General features: G+C 44.5%; 1 protein-coding gene across 1 annotated transcript; it reads right to left on the reverse strand.

The window, feature by feature from the left end:
- Positions 1 to 4367: 4367 nt before the first annotated feature.
- LOC115332990 (nicotinamide N-methyltransferase-like) lies at positions 4368 to 8517 on the reverse strand. The gene is made up of 3 exons (XM_029995499.2): positions 8388 to 8517; positions 7439 to 7649; positions 4368 to 4800 (listed from the first exon to the last, which is right to left on the reverse strand). The coding sequence occupies exons 1-3, from the start codon at positions 8515 to 8517 to the stop codon at positions 4368 to 4370; spliced, it is 774 nt and encodes a 257-aa protein (XP_029851359.2).
- Between the last annotated feature and the right edge of the window lie 9937 nt (positions 8518 to 18454).

Genomic DNA, 18454 nt, shown 5'->3' on the forward strand with positions numbered 1-18454 from the left:
GAAAAGTGCGTAGAGACAATGGCAGCTAGCCTCAGCGTCTCTCCACTAATCCACCCAATCAGAGCTCGGCGATATGACGTCACCGCGCGCTCTCAGCTACTCCTCTCCCCCTTGTTTCTTGTGCCTGAGTAAAGAAGAACTAATGGCAGCGACCTTTAAGTCATTGCATGAAATGCAGTATTAAGAAGAGATTGATTGAGTTGCTTCGATAGATAAGAAACAGTCGTTCCTAGAGTAAGGGCCATATATATTCGTATCAACTTTGGTGAAAATGAATTTTCTTCTGTCACGTGTGTATGGAGGTGGGTGGGGGAAGGGAGGCAACTGGGGAGGGGAGAGGGCACTGTAGGACGGGAAGGGTAGGTTAAGAGAAGGAGGTGAGGCTACCTTAGAGGAGATGGAGGCAGAGGGAGGGAGAGGTGGGGCATTGAAAGTACATGGAGAAGGAGGGATGAGGAGAATATCATAGGAGGGTGTAAGAAAGAGAGTCAAGAGAGGAGAGGGATGGGGAGAGGGAAATGGCGTGTCACGTGCCGTGTAATTCAATGCTAAATTTCGCGGAGAAACTAAATTGCCGTATATATCACGTAACATCTGGTTACGTGACCACGATATTCCCCGCCGTATTTAGCGGGGAAACTGGATTGGTGTTTAGGCCACACGACGTCAATTTCCCGCTACATATAGCGGGGAAACTGAATTGATGTATCAAATCAAATCAAACCAGATCAAGTTTATTTGTTGTCACATTTTACATGACAACAGGGACTCGGACAAAAAGCTGCTAAAGAGCAGCTTGACGAAGGTTCCAGCCCCCGTGCAGTTCGCGACAGTTTCAAACACAATTTAACAACTAAAATTTGGACTACAACTACACAGTGTACAGAGACGAGTACAAAACAATGCAAAAGCCTGATTTATACAATACTAGATTGGTTGTAAGCATATAGACGAAAAATGCACCGGCCAGTGAAAAAAAAACTCGACTAATTAATGCAATGATTCAATCGTACATGAAATAATACATCGATTCATAACGAAAAATATCAGCAGTATTTAAAAATCGCATAGAAAAGTCAGTCCTTTTAATTCCCTATGTGTTAGTGATTCCAAATGTCGACCCTTTCTGTACAAACTATTTAACATGGTGGACAATCTGAAATGAAGCGTCGATTTAGGTAATTTGTACGCGTTGGGCGAATCATCCAGGGCTCATTTTGTCTTAGGTTGCGTAGAATGATGCGATGTTTTAGGTTGGCTAGTTTAATAAAATGAACATTAATGTGCTGAAGAGTCCTGTGATACGTTGACAGAAGCTTGTAAGCCTACATTTGCTCGACGGTTTTTACATTTAGGGGTTTAAAGGGTGATTTAGTGGGATGAAGAAACGGAGTTTCTGAAATTGCACGTACTGCCTCCTTTTGTAATAGATGCAACTTATTCAAATTACTTTTTGTTGTGGTGCACCATATCAGGTTACAGTAATTTTAGTGATAACAAATTAATGTATTATATATAGCTAATTTAATTCGAGTAGAAAGTAAACTTTTAAATTTTGTAAGTAGGCCTACATTTTTAGATATTTTTCCTTGCACATAGTCTATGTGTGCGTTCCGGCTCATATCAAAAGAAAACAATGCACCCAGAGTTTTAATACAATCTACTAACTCAATTTCTTCATTGTTTATTGTAAGATGAGGTAGGATATCTATTTTCTTATTTTTGGGCCTAAACAAAATAGCTTTGGTCTTTTTACAGTTTAATTTTAGTTTGTTGTTAAGCGTCTAGGCGGCGATTTGTTGTAGCACTTCATGCACTGTAGCAATAGAAGCACAAAGATTTTTATGGGAGAAAAAAATACTTATATCGTCAGCGAAAATTACCAGCTTTACATCACCGCTTTTGGCCACATGCACAATGTCGTTTATGTATAATATAAATAGCAATGGGCCTAAAATGCTACCCTGGGGAACACCCGATTTGATGGAGAGCCTATCCGGATGAAAATTCGGGAAAGACACGCATTGGTTTCTATTTATTAAGTATGATTTTATGAGATCGAGTGCTACACCTCTTATTCCAAAAAATGGTAATTTGGCAAGTAAATTATCATGATCGATGGAATCAAAGGCTTTTGAGTAATCAAGAAAGACGCCTAATGTCATTTTTCTTTCGTCAAAAGCTTTCACAATTTGTTCTTTCTGGTTTAATAAAGTCAATTCGGTAAATCGATGTTCACGAAAACCGAATTCCGCATCGGAAATTAAAGCATACTTGTCAAGATGCGTTATGAGTCTTTTGTGTATTAGTTTTTCAAGTGATTTAGAAAAGACAGGAAGGATTGAGATGGGCCTATAGTTATTTACGTCAAGCCTATCACGACCTTTATGTACAACACTAATTTTGATACCTTCATTCGTAGGGTAGAATAGCCTGTTTCTAATGCGAGGCTATATATGCATGTTAAATATGGTGCAATAATATCAATGACGTATTTTATAGGTTTTACCTGCGTGTTATCGGCGTCGATGCTTTTGCTATTTTTAAGGTTTATGACGGTCGAGGAAACTTCTGACTCATCCGCGGAGAATAAAAACATTGATTCCGTGTACGATACTGACGTGAACTCTGGAGCTTTGTTTACGCAGGACGATGACACACCAGAAGTACCAACGTTTACAAAGAAATTATTGAAAGCATTTGCCATGTTCACTTTCGTTACTTTAACGGTGTTTATTCTTATTTCATGGGGCACGTTTCGAAATGGCGTATGATTCAGTACTGATCGTATCCTCTTCCACATAACGTCTGGTTTCTTAGTTTCTAACGGATCGAAAAGTTTATTGTACTAGTCACGCTTAGCATTTCTTAGTAGACTTGTGAGTTTGTGGCGGTATTTGTTAAAGGCTTCAAGCTTGCCAATCTCTTTTGTTCCTAAACAATTTTGATATAAATTAGTCTTAACCCGTATCATTGAGAGTAGCTTTGGCGTGACCCAAGGCCACGTGACTTCTTATATGCTTTGAGGTTGACAGAAGGAAAATGTCTATTATAAATTGCACTAAATGTATTGAGGAATAAATTATATGAGGAATTTGCTGATTTTGTTGAATAAATATGTTCCGAAGATGTCTTTTCAATTTCTTCTCAAAAACTACGCAATTGATCAGGGGTGATAGACTGAACTTTAACCACTGGAACAGGGTCACTGCGGTTTTTCTGGGAGTGCTCACTGTACAAGCAAAAATAAGTGGGAAGATGATCACTGATATCAGTAGAAAGAAGACCTGATGATACCATCGATTCTTCATAGTTCGTGATGAACAAATCAAGCATAAACGATGACATATTTGTTATTCTTGTAGAATGTGTGATAACATTTGACAACCCATTTGAAGCAATAAGGTTTGAGAAAGAGATTTTTTGGCCAGAGTTCGAAACCATATCAATGTTGAAGTCACCACCCATATTTAACTTGTAATTGTTATCATTGAATTAATTGAACAATGTCTCCACAAAATTAAAAAAAACGGTATGACTGGAGAATTGGGTGGCCTATATACAACGGAGAGCAGCGCATTTTTGAAACGTAGAGTTACAGCCTCATAAAAATCATTAATTTCTCAGAACGATTCTAATATCTCATAATTTCTTTCGTTTTTTTATCAACATACCAACACCGCCGCCTAGCCTATCATTTCTATTTAGGTTGAAATGAGAATATCGCGGAAGCAGAAAGTAATCAGCACTACAACTGTACCACGTTTCAGTTAGCATGACGACGTCAATATTGACGTATATTTCACGTTACGGCACTTTCTCCACTTGGTTTGTATGTCACGCAGCCCTAGGGTGTTTTCGCAGACTGTTTTCCCACCTCCGCTACGCTCTCCAGAACGAACACTCCGTTATTGCGCATGCGCGGTTGCCAGCTTTACTTGCAGAGTCCCGGATCTCAAAGCGGGTTGTGGGGAACTTTGAGGGACAACGAAAACGATCTACAAAAACTCCCGATTCTGTCACGTGACATCAATTTTTCCGCTAAATTGAGCGGAAGTCCACGCCCGACCGGACGAACGCAACAATTTTAAAATTAGGAATTCCTCGAAAAACATTATAATGATTCAAAAATCGCATCTGTTCCCCGCCACCACGAGCTTCCACTTCACGGCACTGTTAAACCTCGCTCGCACCGCAAATACACCATGAGAAAGACTTTCTGCAGCCATGCTCGAAGCACGCATATCTATGAAGGAAACATGCTTCGGCCATGCCTGGGATGTGTCCGCAAATATTCTGTCTTCATGTCCGCAAAAAAACTCCGCGTCCTCTTTGTACGATGTATGAGCGCCGCGACAATTCGGCTTTCAGAGTTTTTCTGCCACAAGGACAAACTGGAAATCCCAATGGTTGGGAATGTCCGAGCCAGCGGGCATGTCGAGCGAGCGCCAGCGGTTCACCTGGAGCCCCGATCTGCTCAGTGCATCCTCCAACGCGGCTTTGGTGAGACTGAGCATGGGAAATTTCACTCCCGCGACAGCGTAGGCGCTGGATCCCGTAAAGTCGCACAGTATCAGGTGCCCTCCCTTCCGAACGAGACCCGACACGTTCCGAACGACCCTCCGGAAGGTTTCTTGGTCGCGACTCGCGATCGTGAGGCAAAGGCTCGAAGTGACCACGTCGAAAGCTTGCTTGTGTTCTTCGGGGAGGACATTAGGGTCCAGGACGTCGCATGGAACCACTTTCTTGACGGCAGCGCGTGTCCTATCTTCGATGTCCTTGGCTCCCTCTTTTGCATCCCTGCATTAGGTCGGTTCCGCGAATTAGAAAAGTAATCGCCCATGAATTTGACTAATTTAAGGGCTGTCAAAAACAGGACACAGAAAATGCCGTGCACGGTATTTGCTCTACCGGAAGTGCAGTTTTTCCCTCTAACTCATTTCGCTTCCAAATGTTTTTTTTTTTTTTTTTTTTTGGGGGGGGGGGGGGGGTAAATTTGCTTTCTGCTTCCGTCCTTTGACAGAGGCTTGGATCGTGCTCTTCATATCGACGCTACACGAGCTAGATTGCAGCCGCCATTGCTCGGTTTTATCCAGCGTAATCTAAAAAGGTCTACACAAAAAATAAAAGAACTTGCATACCTTACCTACGTTCGACCTCTTATAGATTATGCTTGCACTGTGTGCGATCCTGCTCAGCAAAATCACATAGACTCTTTAGAGAGGATCCAAAATCGTGCGGCACGCTTCGTCCTGGGGCTGTACGACCGCTTTTCGAGCGTCACGGACATGAAGAATACATTAGGCTGGGATTTGCTGAAATTCAGGCGGAAAAATTTGCGCTTAAAATTTCTATATAGCATTTATAATAAACACACTGGTATTAATGGTTTTCATTACCTTCTACCCCCTTACTATATTTCTCAACGTAAAGATCATATCCACAAAATACGCGAATATTCCACCAGGACGGAACTGTGCAAACATTCTTTCTTTGTTAGGTCCATTAGGGATTGGAACAATTTAAGTGTTGAAACTGTTTGTGCCGCAAATGCAGAAATGTTTTTTTCTATGTTGTTCGCCCCCTGCAATAATGCCTCAACGGCGCTGCAGGAGCTACCTGAATAAGGAATAAAGAATAAAGACCTGTTGCCTTACCGAGATACAGACCCAATGAAACGGTCGTCGACGAGCATCCACAAAGGCGAATGCACGGGAAAAAGACGCATTAGAATCTAAATATGGCGATAGCTTGCCTTGCTATGGTAATGATGAAGCGAAGTAGACGGAATAAGAGAAAGCAAACAGTGAAGGTCAGTTATGGCGGCGCGCATTGTACAGCTGCTGCAAAACGTCTATAGGTTCGTACAGTCACTCGCACGGCTGTTGTCAAGGTCTCCGCCGTTGTCAGCCCCAAACCTCCCGAAAACAAAAAAAGGGGAGGAGTCGACACCGAGGAGGCGAGGAGGAATGCAGTGTTGTTTACGTGGTTAACGTCCTCACTCAAAAGGGAAACGCGAGAGCCGCAACGTTCACATTGTCTTGTATTTTCCTAAAAGCGCGCGCGCTTTTTTTTTTTCTTTTTTTTTTTTTGTACACAGGTTTTATTGTTTTTTTTTTTTCGGACAGCTCATTTCACATATACGTTTGACTGGGCCGAGTGTGCCGAGTATGTCGGGATCTCTTGTAACCTCGTTGGCACACGTGCGCCACCTGTCAGGCAGACCTGCAACTCTTCCAACTGGTGTACAACGAGACTGAAGGTTTTGTATTGTTTGCGCGATTAAATTGACGAGCTATTGATGAGAAATTGTCACTTATAACGTTGTCAGATTTATTTCCCGCAAACGGTTTAAAAATTATGCGCAAGGAATTATATATATATATATATATATATATATATATATATATATATATATATATATATATATATATATATATGCACTCAATTAACATAAATACCACATTGTACAGATGAAAATTTCGGGCCCGAAATGGTTAAATGCATGCATGTTCACCTAGTTATTATAAACAACCTATATTATGGATTTTATTTTTTTTTTTTTGGGGGGGGGGGGGGGGGGAGGGGGCGGGAACGTAGGAGATTTTATTACCGAGACATCATTGCAAAGTGTACAGCTGGTCAAAACAAAAACAAAAACAAAAAAATAAATACAGCCGACTAATAGTTGTGTGCTGCCATTTATGCACTACATCGCACATTTGTTCCTTATAAAATATATCGTAAATGCGTAATCACGTATGTCACGGTCTTTTGCAGCCGTTCTCTTTGCCTATAGCGGCAAGCCTGTTAACAAGGCAAGCACGTTTTGTTCATTTTCTATCTTTTGGAAATTCTCCCTAATGCTATTTTCACGCAAAACTATCCAACTTAAAGATAAGAATCAAATATGCTAATGTGGTTCGTACCTTGAGAGTGAATAAACACCTAAATAAATAAATGCATACATAAAATAAACGAATAAAAACAAATTCAAAGCGCCTCTATAATAGGCACCTTTTAGGAGGATGTGCCATCTATAGAAGCTGCTGCTCCAATAATACGAGTCCGCTATTGTTGAGCATGTACTCTGAGCATGCACTCTGAACACAAAAGACTGTCTTCAGGCACTCTAGCGACTTCAGACGCTCGTGCTGCATCAGCGTTTGGCGAGGGCTCGGATTGAACCACACGCTTGGCGCTGAATGGATGGATGGATGGATGCTAACGGCTGCACCCTTTAATTACACCGGGCGGTAGCTTGCGCCATCTAGCCGAAAAATTCAACAAAAAAATGGCGACAATGTTGCTTGAAGAGGTTTTGAGAAAGGTCCATTGAGGGATTAAAGGTACAGCCAATGTACAGCGACAAACGTCAACAAAACCAGCGCGCACGCACGTCAACGGCTGATGTGTACAGATGAAGACCCTTTCTCACTTGTATCCTTCCAGGATGGCCAGTGGTTCGCTCATGAAAGACCAGTCCATGGCATCTGGCGCCTTGAGAATCCACTTCTCTACTTCCTCCCGGTTGCTGGGTACCAGGTCACCGAGAACAATGTTGTCGATCTTCCTTGTCGCCGGAAAGACGTTGGCAACAGTGGGTCCGCACCCAACATCTAGAAGCGTCCGCCAGGAGTCCGACACCGCTGTATAGGGAGCAGGGTTGTCATCATGGAAGTAATTGGTTACATTTCCGCAATAATCTTAAGTCCACTAAGATTTGATGATAGGCAAATTTAGGAAAATACAGTGATATCTCGTCATCAGAAATCCCATTAAGACGAAGACCAAGCTTACAGAGAACATTTGCGTGTACAATCTGGGTAAATACATGTATTTTTGTGTCGTGATTATGAACATCTCACATTATGGACGCTTTTTTGGGGGAAACGGGGGTTTCCATATTAGTGATGCATCACTGCATAGAGAAGTTTTAATGCGCTACCGCATTAAAAGTAATCACCAAGCAGTGCCTAGGGTGACCACCACCGAAGATTCCGGTTTGTTCTCCGTTTACTAAGTGAAAAAGAGGTGACATCAAAACTACCATAGTGTGGCGAACATTGTTCGTCCGGAACATTAACTTTGACAGTAAATTATGTTGATCAGAGCTAACTCTGAAGAATGACCGATGCTGTGTTCGCGCTAAGTGTGTCCAGCTTCGAAAGTTTGATGTGCATAAGCAGGTGCCTACTACGTTAAAATGTTTAAAAAATGTTATGCTACCAAATATGCGCAGATATTCGATGGTTTCCATAAGAGTACGAAAATTGCAACTATCATGCCATTCTAAAATTTCGTTTGTTGCCATTACAGCTCTTATGAATTTCGATATTTTGCGTCAACCGTATTTTGGGGGAACGTCGATATGCAACTGTACTTACGAGAGTTGAAAATGGAGTGAAGTTCCTTCTGGTAAAATGAGTGAGGGCCAGTAAGCACACTTATGACTCCTTGATATTCCTTTGGCTGAAATTTCCGAAGATACTGTCCTCTGATTTTATCGTCGTTCATGGTGCTTTCGGTTATGTGAAAGGAGGGTCGAGAGATCTATTTCCCGTTTCAAACTGAAAAGAAAGCTTGGTCGATGAAATAACTAATCCGGAATCTAAAGGCAAGGGACAAGCAAGTGGTCAGTTAACATCCCGTTTGATAGACGTGCTCCGCTGCGAAGTTCTACACAACCAACGCGTGACCAAAAAATGAAAGGAAAAGGATGAGTTTACATTGAGATGAGGAGAAACACAACGAACACGAATGGGCGCAGACTAACAACTGTTTATTCTTTTCTTTTTTCTCCTTTTCAATCCATGAGTTTCCCCATGCGTGAGTTTGGAAAAGAAAAGGAGAAAAAAAGAAAAGAATAAACAGTTGTTAGTCTGCGCCCATTCGTGTTCGTTGTGTTTCTCCTCATCTCAATGTAAACTCATCCTTTTCCTTTCATTTTTTGGTCACGCGTTTGTTTTGTAGAACTTCGCAGCGGAGCACGTCTATCAATGTACAACCAACTAGCCCAAAATCAAGTACAAGCTTTATTAATCCCGTTTGAAAATTTGTTTCTGAACGAACATATATAACGTCTTTTTTATAAATATATATATATATATTTCCTCCTTTGATGGCTTCGTTCAATTCTTTTTTATTTGTCTCCTAGTTTACCAAGATTTTGAAGTAATTTTGTTTAAATACATTAAGGCTGCTTGATTTTGAATAAGTGCGAATTGTATTATGATGTATCGCTGCATTACGGAGCCAGAATTCAAGCACGCTTCTCAGGAACACTTTATAAAGCGTTATTCATGGTTGTAGCTCAATCCATGTGATACCATGTGCATGACAACTGAATCTATGTGATAAAAGACTACAACCACAAAGCGCCGCTACAGCTCACCGCGCCACCTACGCTCATGAAATCTACTAAACTCTACCGAAACCGACCGTTTACAGGGAGGCTGTAGAGCGAGAAAGCCGAACTTCAGTTTCGGTTTCGTTGATTATGTTTATACGAAATACTAAGCTTTATAGAACTATATAAAAAGAAGAAGCATATTTCCAGGTCCGTAGAAAATAAAAAAACATCCTTTTCTAAAAAAAAAAAGGAGCTCCGGCGAAATTTTAATAGTTGCTAATTCGCCTGAAAATTAGCTCAACACAGTAATATACATATCTGGACTAGCAACCCAAGTTACAAGTCAGAATAATTATTCTTTCGCGATACATTGAAGTTTAAAATTCTGGCCTGAGCTGCTGAGAGGCTCTGCTGGTAAAATTGCGAACCTGACCACAGATGTTATATGGGGCAACATACGGGCACTGCAGCTTGTTCCCGACGATTACAAAAGAAAAAAAAGAAGAAAGGGAAAATGATGGCCTGAAATAAGTGCCAATTAAATTTACGCCAGCAAGAAAAAAAAAAAAGAGAAAGAAAAACGCGCAGGTTATTGTTCTTTTTTTAGGCTGCCCGCTCGACTTGCAAGTTATACATAATGTGGCGGCACTTCACTGCAGAGCACGGGAAAAAAAAATCGATGTTGGTTTTGGCATAAAGATGCATCTGACATTTTGTACATATCTATTTTGAAATTAGGGATAACGAATAAACTACCAGAAAGAGTAAGAGCCTGGGTGGTATTCCGAAAATGTGTTTAGTTTGGGTACCTAAGAAAAGGCCACACGCACACTAGCTTTTACACCTTACGAAAAACACGGTATCGCTGCATACATGTACGACAAAATTATCTGTGAATGCACCTGAAGTGTGTTGGAAGCGCGCTTGCCGTATACACACGTAGATTTCTAACACTTCTACAGAAAGATAAGTAATAAGCTTTAAGTCTTTAGTAGTAGGACAGGATGTAGCCACCTGCAGAGTATCAAAATTTCGCCTGCTGAGCAGCACGCATTAGAAGAGATTCGACTCACGAGGTATGAACGGTACCTACCCGTGCCCGCGGGGAATCTTCCACCTTCTGATCTGTGTTGCTGCCAGCTGTTCGAACCAACGTTAGATACCAAAACACCACAGAACCATTCGCGACGTTAAATATGGCATCATTGCTTCATCCCTTTTTTTTTTCTTTTTTTTTTTTTTACTGCTTGCATCCGGTGCTGAATGGGGTCAGTTGGCTCAGGAGGAAAAAAAAACGAGAAAAGGAAAAAAATTGTTAATTAACGATTTTCAAAAAGAATATATAAAAAAGGTCACGGCTTGCTTCAGCAAAATTATCACGTGACATTAGCGAGGGCGAGGGAGAGAGAAAGAGAAAGGGGTAGTGCAACCAACACCGCATGGCAGGAGCGCTTGGAGGCCTGACGTCGGAAGAAGTAGGCAATCTTAGTTTTTATCACTTGGCTTTTTTTTTTTTTTTTTTTGTAATAAACACGTAATATACGGGGTGTTTTGTTTTAAGTCGCATAGATTGGTTAGAAAAAAGAAATCCGTGAAAGGTACACTAATGCGGTCTGTGCAAACGAGTTATACTGCCAGGTGGAGGGGCTAATCGTCACAATTCGCCCAAAAATTAACAAAAATGTATTTTGACCGTTGAGAACAGTTGCGCGTCGGCTGCTCGACGGCGCCTGCGCCAGCGTTTTCGTTTGCGGCAGCGGGCAGTGGTGTTGACCTGTTGGTTATCGGTGTATATCGCCTACCAGTACGCCGATCAAACGGCACCTTGTATATTGGTCGACTCAGTGGTGCGCTCTAATTCCAGGTGGCAACAGCTCTGCCAACTTTCTTGGGTTTCTGAGTCACGAAAGGTAAAGGCAGGGGCTGCTATGCTTTCGGTTACACAGTTTCGGATTGCCGAAAACTTGAGGATGCATGTTTCATTACGATATAGTTATTGTAGAAGGTCAGAAGGGACAGGGCATTTATGTTTAGATGAGCGGTGTGTGTGTGTGGGGGGGGGGGGGGGGGGGGATCGGCGTTAACGCACTGCAACTCGGTAGCACGTGCGTGGAGCAACTGGCGCTGCAGAAGGAACCTGCGAGAGACTGTGGCGATCGAATCACTGTCGCTAATTATTGCAAAGTTAAATGTGTGATTGCAGATCTGTGAATGCTTGAATAGCTGTTTCGTGTAGATTTTATTACTTCGTTGTGCCATGAAGTGAACGGGTTTTTTTTTTCTGTATAAAAGCGTGCCCAATAAAAAGAAAACTTGCAAAAAAACTTTGGACTTGTGCTCAGACTGCCGATGTGCGCCCATCTTAAGCCGCGAAACACCAGCGGCTGGGAAAACTTTGCATTCATTGATTAACGATCTCATGAGAAGTGGCTGTCACTGAACATGAACTGTTGCCGAGCTGATCTCAATCGAGCGACGCAAAGTCAAGTGCGATCATTTCGGAAGCGTCGGACATTCGCAGAAAAAGGTAAACACTTTTTTTTTTTGTAAAAAGGATACTGCTGCATACATTTTTTTGTAGAAGAACGAGACGCCGGCAATCGGAGCAGTTAACTCTTCTTTCAACATAGCCGATATTACGATGCAAGTTTGTTCGGAGTTGGAGGTTGCTCCAAACTCCAAACGAACTTGCATCCTTTTGTTGCCGAAGGTGAGTGAGAGGGAGAGGGGAAACAACGATTCCCCCACCCTTCCCTATAATCTAGCGGTTGCCATGACGACGGCGCGTGTATGGTTTTGTTTATTTCTTATTGTTTTTGGAGAAACGCAACGCCCGTTAGGGGAGATTTGGCGCTGCCGTCTGCAATTGGAGTCCCAATGTGAGGTATAGGAAGATTCCGCCGGTTGGCAGCAGTAGTTATCGGGTGTGCTGTTGTATTCATGTTTGTTGTGCCGTGTATGTGTATTGCTCAATGTATATGTTCAGCTGATGGTAGTGGTATGTGTAACATGGTAGCGTAGGCACGAAACTGATATGCAACATATGAAACTGATATGAAATAATAAGTTGTGATATGAAAAATGTGTCCAATAAACATATCAGAAATAATTTCATATAATTTTTTTTTTAGTGGGGAGAACAGTACAGGAAACGAACTACGAGCTGAGTGACCTCTCAAAATGCCAACAAAGCGTCCACCAACGTTGAGTGCCTTTCTGAACGCAACCTACTTGAAGAATAGCCATGGCAGTAGTCGCACCTTGAAGAAGGTGCGACTACTCCTATGGCTATTATGTGGGTTCTCTTTGTTATTCATTACTCCTATCAGTATCCCAAGTTCGTTTATAATGAACTCCTCATACAGCGAATATGGACTGTAGTTAAGCGATGCGTCCAAAGCGCGCCGCAGGACGTGATATACAGCGATGTCACTATTGGCCAGGCGCTCAGACCCGTTTTTTGCCCCCAACGCACCTCTCTGTTTACCCAATACAAGACCTGTACACATGCCCACAGGCCTTGTAGGCATGTGTCCGTGACCACAGGCCGTGCCCACAGGCATTGTGGGCACGGTCATGTCATTTTCTTTAATAAAGCGTGGGCACAGTGTAATGTAAATATACTAACAATAAGCGAAGGGACGTTAAGTGCCGGATCTTTCCCGGAAGCAGTCGTCAGAGGATGCGAGCTTGACCCACTTGGGATTTTGTGCTGAGCTGGGCACCTTGCATGCTGAATTGTTCATGCAGTCCGAAATGGTAACAAAAGAGACCCTCCTCCCCCTCGCCGGAGAGCCCGAACTCTAGCCGAACGCTGGCGCCGCGTTCGGGTATGTCAGCCGAGCGCCGAGTCATTGTATTCGTTGTCACGTTCCGTGCAGTTCTAAAGTTTACCGCTTGGGGCACCACGATCTGATCTCCTCTCCAATAGCTAAAGCGGCCTCTTTCTTGTTGTCCCAGAAATGTTCTATGACTAGGGTTCTGTGTTTTCGGAATGTATTTTACGTGAAATACGGAGGGTGTTTTTCGGAGTTTATTTTTCGCTGAGGATTCGGGGTTTATCGGAGTTTATTTATGTCAGATACCCAACTCCTTGAAATTCCGAGTTTTTTTGTGTGTGTTTTTTTTTTTACGGCGTAAAATTAAAAATAATAATCAAAAAGCAAAATAAATAAGGTCCGGGTTCCATCACCCGTCCCGAAGGAACCTGGGCTTGCTAAAAGGCAAACCCCTTTTGTCTGTAGTTCTAGATTGCAAAGCAAACTGATGTGAAATCTCCTCAGGACCACTGACCCTGTGCTATTATAAAGTTTTGTTGTAAAACTCTGTCTTTTTTGCTGTTTATTTTGTCGCTATGACCTCGAAATTCTGAGTTTTTCAGATAAATTCAAATTGACGAAAAATATGCCAGCGAGTGTTTTTCGAATTTTTTTCGGATTTATTATTATCCGAAAACACGGAACCCTACTTAGAACATGTATCAGGAAAATTGCCACGCGCGTTGCCGAGCGAGCGCATGGTCAAATGGATTCTCCTTCCGGCAGCGACAGCAATCGGACGCAGAATCATGAGCTCCTCCGGAGCGGCAATAATGGCCCCCGCCGGCTGTGGTGGCTCGGCTTTTTTCCGGCTCCGAAAATTACAGGGTTGTTCTGCCCCAGCTGCCTTCAGGGGAGGCGATGAAGCGTGCCGTCGCGCTCCACGGCGACATAGCTTGTCGCCCATATCGCGTCGAGGACTTCCGTCAACCTCTCGGCGAAGCAGGCGTGCTCGGTGAGGTTGCCAAGACTGGGGCTTTCCAGATGTCCCATGTCTGGCTCCTCGACCTCAAGACCGACGCGGCCAAGACGAAGCTCCTTGAGGCGGGGCGACTCGCCGTCGAGGGCCGCACGTGCCTTGTCGTCCACCCTTTCCCGCAGGAGGTGCGGCTGAAGCTGCACTGGGTTACGTTGGACGTCACCAACGACGTCATCCACTGGGCCTTGTCCGAGTTCGGGGAAGACAAGGAGGTGGCGCACGAGCGTTGGAGGGTGCCGGGGTTTAAAGGCGCCGAGTCGGCGACCAGGATCGTGCGCCTTGTTCTGCGAGAGTGCGTCAGCCTCGACCTCCTGCTTCACCAGCTTCGGCTCGGCGGTGGTTCGGTGCTCGTGGTCGTGCCAGGGCGGGCCCCCCTCTGCCTCCGGTGCCGCATGACGGGCCATATACGCCGTGACTGCCGGGCCCCCGAGTGCACCGAGTGCCCGGCCTTTGGCCATGAGCGGGCCGACTGCGCCCGTTCGTATGCCCAGGCCGCAGGACGAGGTGCGCACGACGAAACCGACGACCACCTCATGGATGAGGAGGAGGCCGAGACAGAGGCAACCTCTGCGATGCCCCCGACGGAGAAGCCCAAGAAGGACGAGATGCCCGACACCGTAACCGAGGGGGCGAATGCCCCGTCGCAGGAGAAGCCTTCGGCCGAGTCTCTAGCCACTCCACTAGCAGGTGAGCACCAGACTGCGTCGTCACCCTGCAACGTCGAGGCAGGTGCAACTCCGGTTCCTGAGGATCCAGCCGGACAAAAGATGGACGTCGAGGTGGGTGTTGCGAAGCGCCCGCTCGAAGACGTCACTGGTGCCACTCAGAAGCGTCGGCTGCGCCAGTTCGAGAAGAAGTGGAGGGTGGTGGCAGGATGGACGGGAGCGGAAGGCCAGCAGCGGCCTTCGGCGCCGAAGGGACGTGACAAACTGTCACAATGAGCTGGTGTGTCAGCTGACCTTCTCAAGGGACAGCAGCATGTGAAGGTGAGCGCCGTACGTTTGGTCCGGTCCCACTAGCTCATGGTCTCCTTAGAAAGGTCTGTTCGTTTTGCGACCCTAAACGTGCGACGGCTCAACGAACGTAGGAGGCAGAGGCAACTGTATCGTCTGGTCGTCGACCAGGACCTAGATATCGTTGCGGTGCAAGAGACCAAAGTAGAGAGCGAGGACCGTACCAAATTTATGGTGCGTCCTTTCACGAGACTTTATAATGTATGTGTCAGCCACGTGGTAGGGACCTCTGCGGGGTGTTTGCTGCTCGTGCGCCAGAGTTTGGGCGCGACAGTTCAGGCTGTAACGACGTCTGATTCGGGACCCTTTGTTGTCTGTGATTTATTTTTTCCTTCTTTCGAATGGCGAATAATTTGCGTTTATGCTCCAACTAGGGTGGAAAAGCGGCTTTTTTTTTCGATTTTATACAACAATATTGTAACTGCGAGCGCCCGCTTATTTTGCTTGGGGACTTTAACTGCGTTTGTTCCTCGCGGGACAAAACAAGTATTACGCCGCATAGTGATGCGAGTACTGAAAGTCTTAGTATAAAGGGATTAGTGAGAACCGGGCCTAGACGACATCGGGGAATGTTTGAGGAAAGGGAGGGACGTATTGTTTACCCACTTCCAAGGGGCAAGCCACACCCGTTTGAATCGAGCGTATGTTTCGTTGTAGCTTTTGCCTTTTTGTTTCGAATACAGCGTGCGACCTGTTTCATTTAGCGACCATCGTATGGTATCTTGTTGTCTGCCGAGTGAAAAAGAAAATAGAAAATGTTTTAGCTGGGAGCTATGGAAGCTTAATTCCAAACTTTTAGGGGATGATATTTTTAGAGCCAGCGTTCAGGCTTTTTTAAAAGAAGTAGAAAACTGGAAAACTTCAGAGAATGGGGTGAAGTGGGGTCTGTTTAAGCAGGGAATTAAAATTTTAGCCTTGGAAAGGGCGAGTGCGATTAAAAACGACGAAAGACGTAATGAAACGTTACTGGGCAACACATTGCAAATTCTGATTAAAGAAGAGGGCAACACGCCGGGGTATTTCAAAGATGACATTTGTTCGTTGAAGGCCAAACTTGAGCTTATCGATAAAGAGCGATATCGCGGTGCGCTCGCCAGAGCGAGGGCAAGAAAGATGATAGCCGGGGAAACGCCTACGAAACGAGCTCTCGGCCTTGAAAAGCGTAACGCGCGTCGGAATGACATCGCCAAAATAGACTGGAGGGTCGGTCTCTAGCGATCAGTCTGATATAGAGCGTGCCTTTTACGAGTATTACAGCGCGCTTTTCGCGTACATCCCTGTTTCAGTGGAGCAATTTAAAATTGCATTTCTGTCTTTATGCCTCGTCTCGACGCCGAAACGAAGGAGTGGTTGGAAGCCCCCATTTCTGTGGAGGACGTTAAAATATCAATAGAGACTTTAAATCCGGGCAAGTCCCCGGGTCCCGACGGGCTGAGTGCAGCCTTCTATAAGGCGCTGAAGAATGAGATTGCCCCTGTTCTGTACAGTCTGTTATCGAAGCTTACGAACTTAACGTTCTCCCGCCATCTTTTTTGACGTCACATACTGTGCTTGTTCATAGAACAGAGGACGCCGCTAAATTACGTCAGGTTACATCGCACCGACCCATTAGCCTTACAAACGTCGATTATATATAATATTTATGAAAATATTCGCTAGAAGGCTGCAATTCGTCATAACAGAACTGGTCGGACCCCACCAAACGTGTGGGATAAAGGGGAGAACCATTGTCATAAACATTCAAAAAGGCCGTGGCGTGCTGCAGTGCTGCGATGTAATGAATAGGGGCGTAGCAATGCTTCAAATCGATCTTAAAAAAGCTTTTGAGCGGGTGCCCCATGATGTTCTTTTAGCTGTTTTAGATCGCGTGAGGGTCGGCTCCGTTATACGCGAAGGCGTGCGGATGGCTTATAACGGGTGTACGGCTATAGTCTCACAGTTAATAAGTCGGTAGGAAGCCGTATCAAAGTGCAACGTTCTGACCGCCAAGGATGTCTCCTTTCCCCTCTTCTTTTTTGTATTTACATAGAGTCATTTTCTCTAAACATTATCAGGAACAATGCCATCTGTGGGTTCAAACTTAATTCATCCGAGGTGCGCATATTAGCCTACGCGGACGACATTGCTACCTTTTGTGTAAAACAAGAAAGCATAGTTGAAGTAGTGAGCACGGTCAAATGTTTTTGTTTTGTTTCCGGTAGCGCCGTGAATTGGAGTAAATGCTTGGGTCTTTGGCATGGCGATTGGCCTTCAACCCCTAACGGTTTTTGAAAATGTAAAGTGGTCTTAACCACTCCTGGTATTTGGGTGTTCCACTCGAGAACTACCGGGACAGCGAGCCTTACTGGCGTGCATGGAGTCGCTGAGCTCCGGGAGAAGGCGGAGAAGCTCAGAGGTGGGGATTTTTCATTTTTCGCCCGTGCAACAGTTGGCAAGTTTTTTTTTTTTTTTTTTTTTTAATAGCGAACTGCGGTACGTGCTACAAGTTTTACCCTGTTCAAGGGTTAATGTTCAGAAACTGCACAGCCTTTTGCCGTTTTTATTTGGGGCACGACATGGGAACGTACAAGCCGTATGAACCTGTTCCGGCGCGTACGCGACGGCGGACTAGGACTGTCACATTTGTTTTTGCGGCAGATTGTTAATCGTTTCCTTTTCTTTCGCGACGTCAGTGAGCCCTTTTTACACACCGTTTACACACCGGGCCGTTTGCTTGGTCAGACTGAGTAGTACCCTATTATAGGTTATTGTTTCTACGTCAAGTGAGTCAGGCGGTGTTCATGGTAACCATAACGATGTTGCTGGTTCATGTCGATTTTTGGCAGCGCGTTTTTCTTTTGAATACTTAAGCGAAGTGTCGCGTAAAAGGTTTATTGGGATTTTTGTGATGTTGTATTTCAAATTCCTTTGTATAGAGCTGTGTATTGTGCAGGCCCAGGCCAAGAAGTCTTAAAACGTGTTAAGAGAATGATAGTTCCGCCGGCTGTAAAGACAATCTTTTTTCCTTTTTTTAATTGCACACCGACACGTTAACTGTAAGGACGTGGAGGTAGGCGAAAGGAACCTTTGTCCCGTGGGGTGACCATTGTTCGCTCTGTAAAAACCTGAAACAGCCGAGCTCGTCTTTGTGGAGTGCTGGGACGGCGTCTTCCTATGGGACGTCCTCCAACGCACTCTGAAGAAAGACTTTCCGTTAGACGTACACGGCATCAGGTATCTTTCCATAGAAAATGAGGACGGGGTGCCCTTATTGAGCCTGCACAGTATGTGGAGGGGTCAGATGGCTACGCCC

The sequence above is a fragment of the Ixodes scapularis genome, unplaced genomic scaffold (assembly GCF_016920785.2).
Source record: "Ixodes scapularis isolate PalLabHiFi unplaced genomic scaffold, ASM1692078v2 PGA_scaffold4__175_contigs__length_147842914, whole genome shotgun sequence".
In the NCBI taxonomy this organism is placed as follows: Eukaryota; Metazoa; Arthropoda; class Arachnida; order Ixodida; family Ixodidae; genus Ixodes; species Ixodes scapularis.

Bases quoted from the DNA above. Each gene is read 5' to 3' on its own strand.
- LOC115332990 (XM_029995499.2), bottom strand. From the start codon at position 8,517: ATGAACGACGATAAAATCAGAGGACAGTATCTTCGGAAATTTCAGCCA. The intron at 7,650-8,387 runs GTAAGTACAGTT...CTCCCTATACAG, and splicing joins TCACTCCATTTTCAACTCTC to CGGTGTCGGACTCCTGGCGG. The intron at 4,801-7,438 runs GTGAGAAAGGGT...GACCTAATGCAG, and splicing joins GCCATCCTGGAAGGATACAA to GGATGCAAAAGAGGGAGCCA.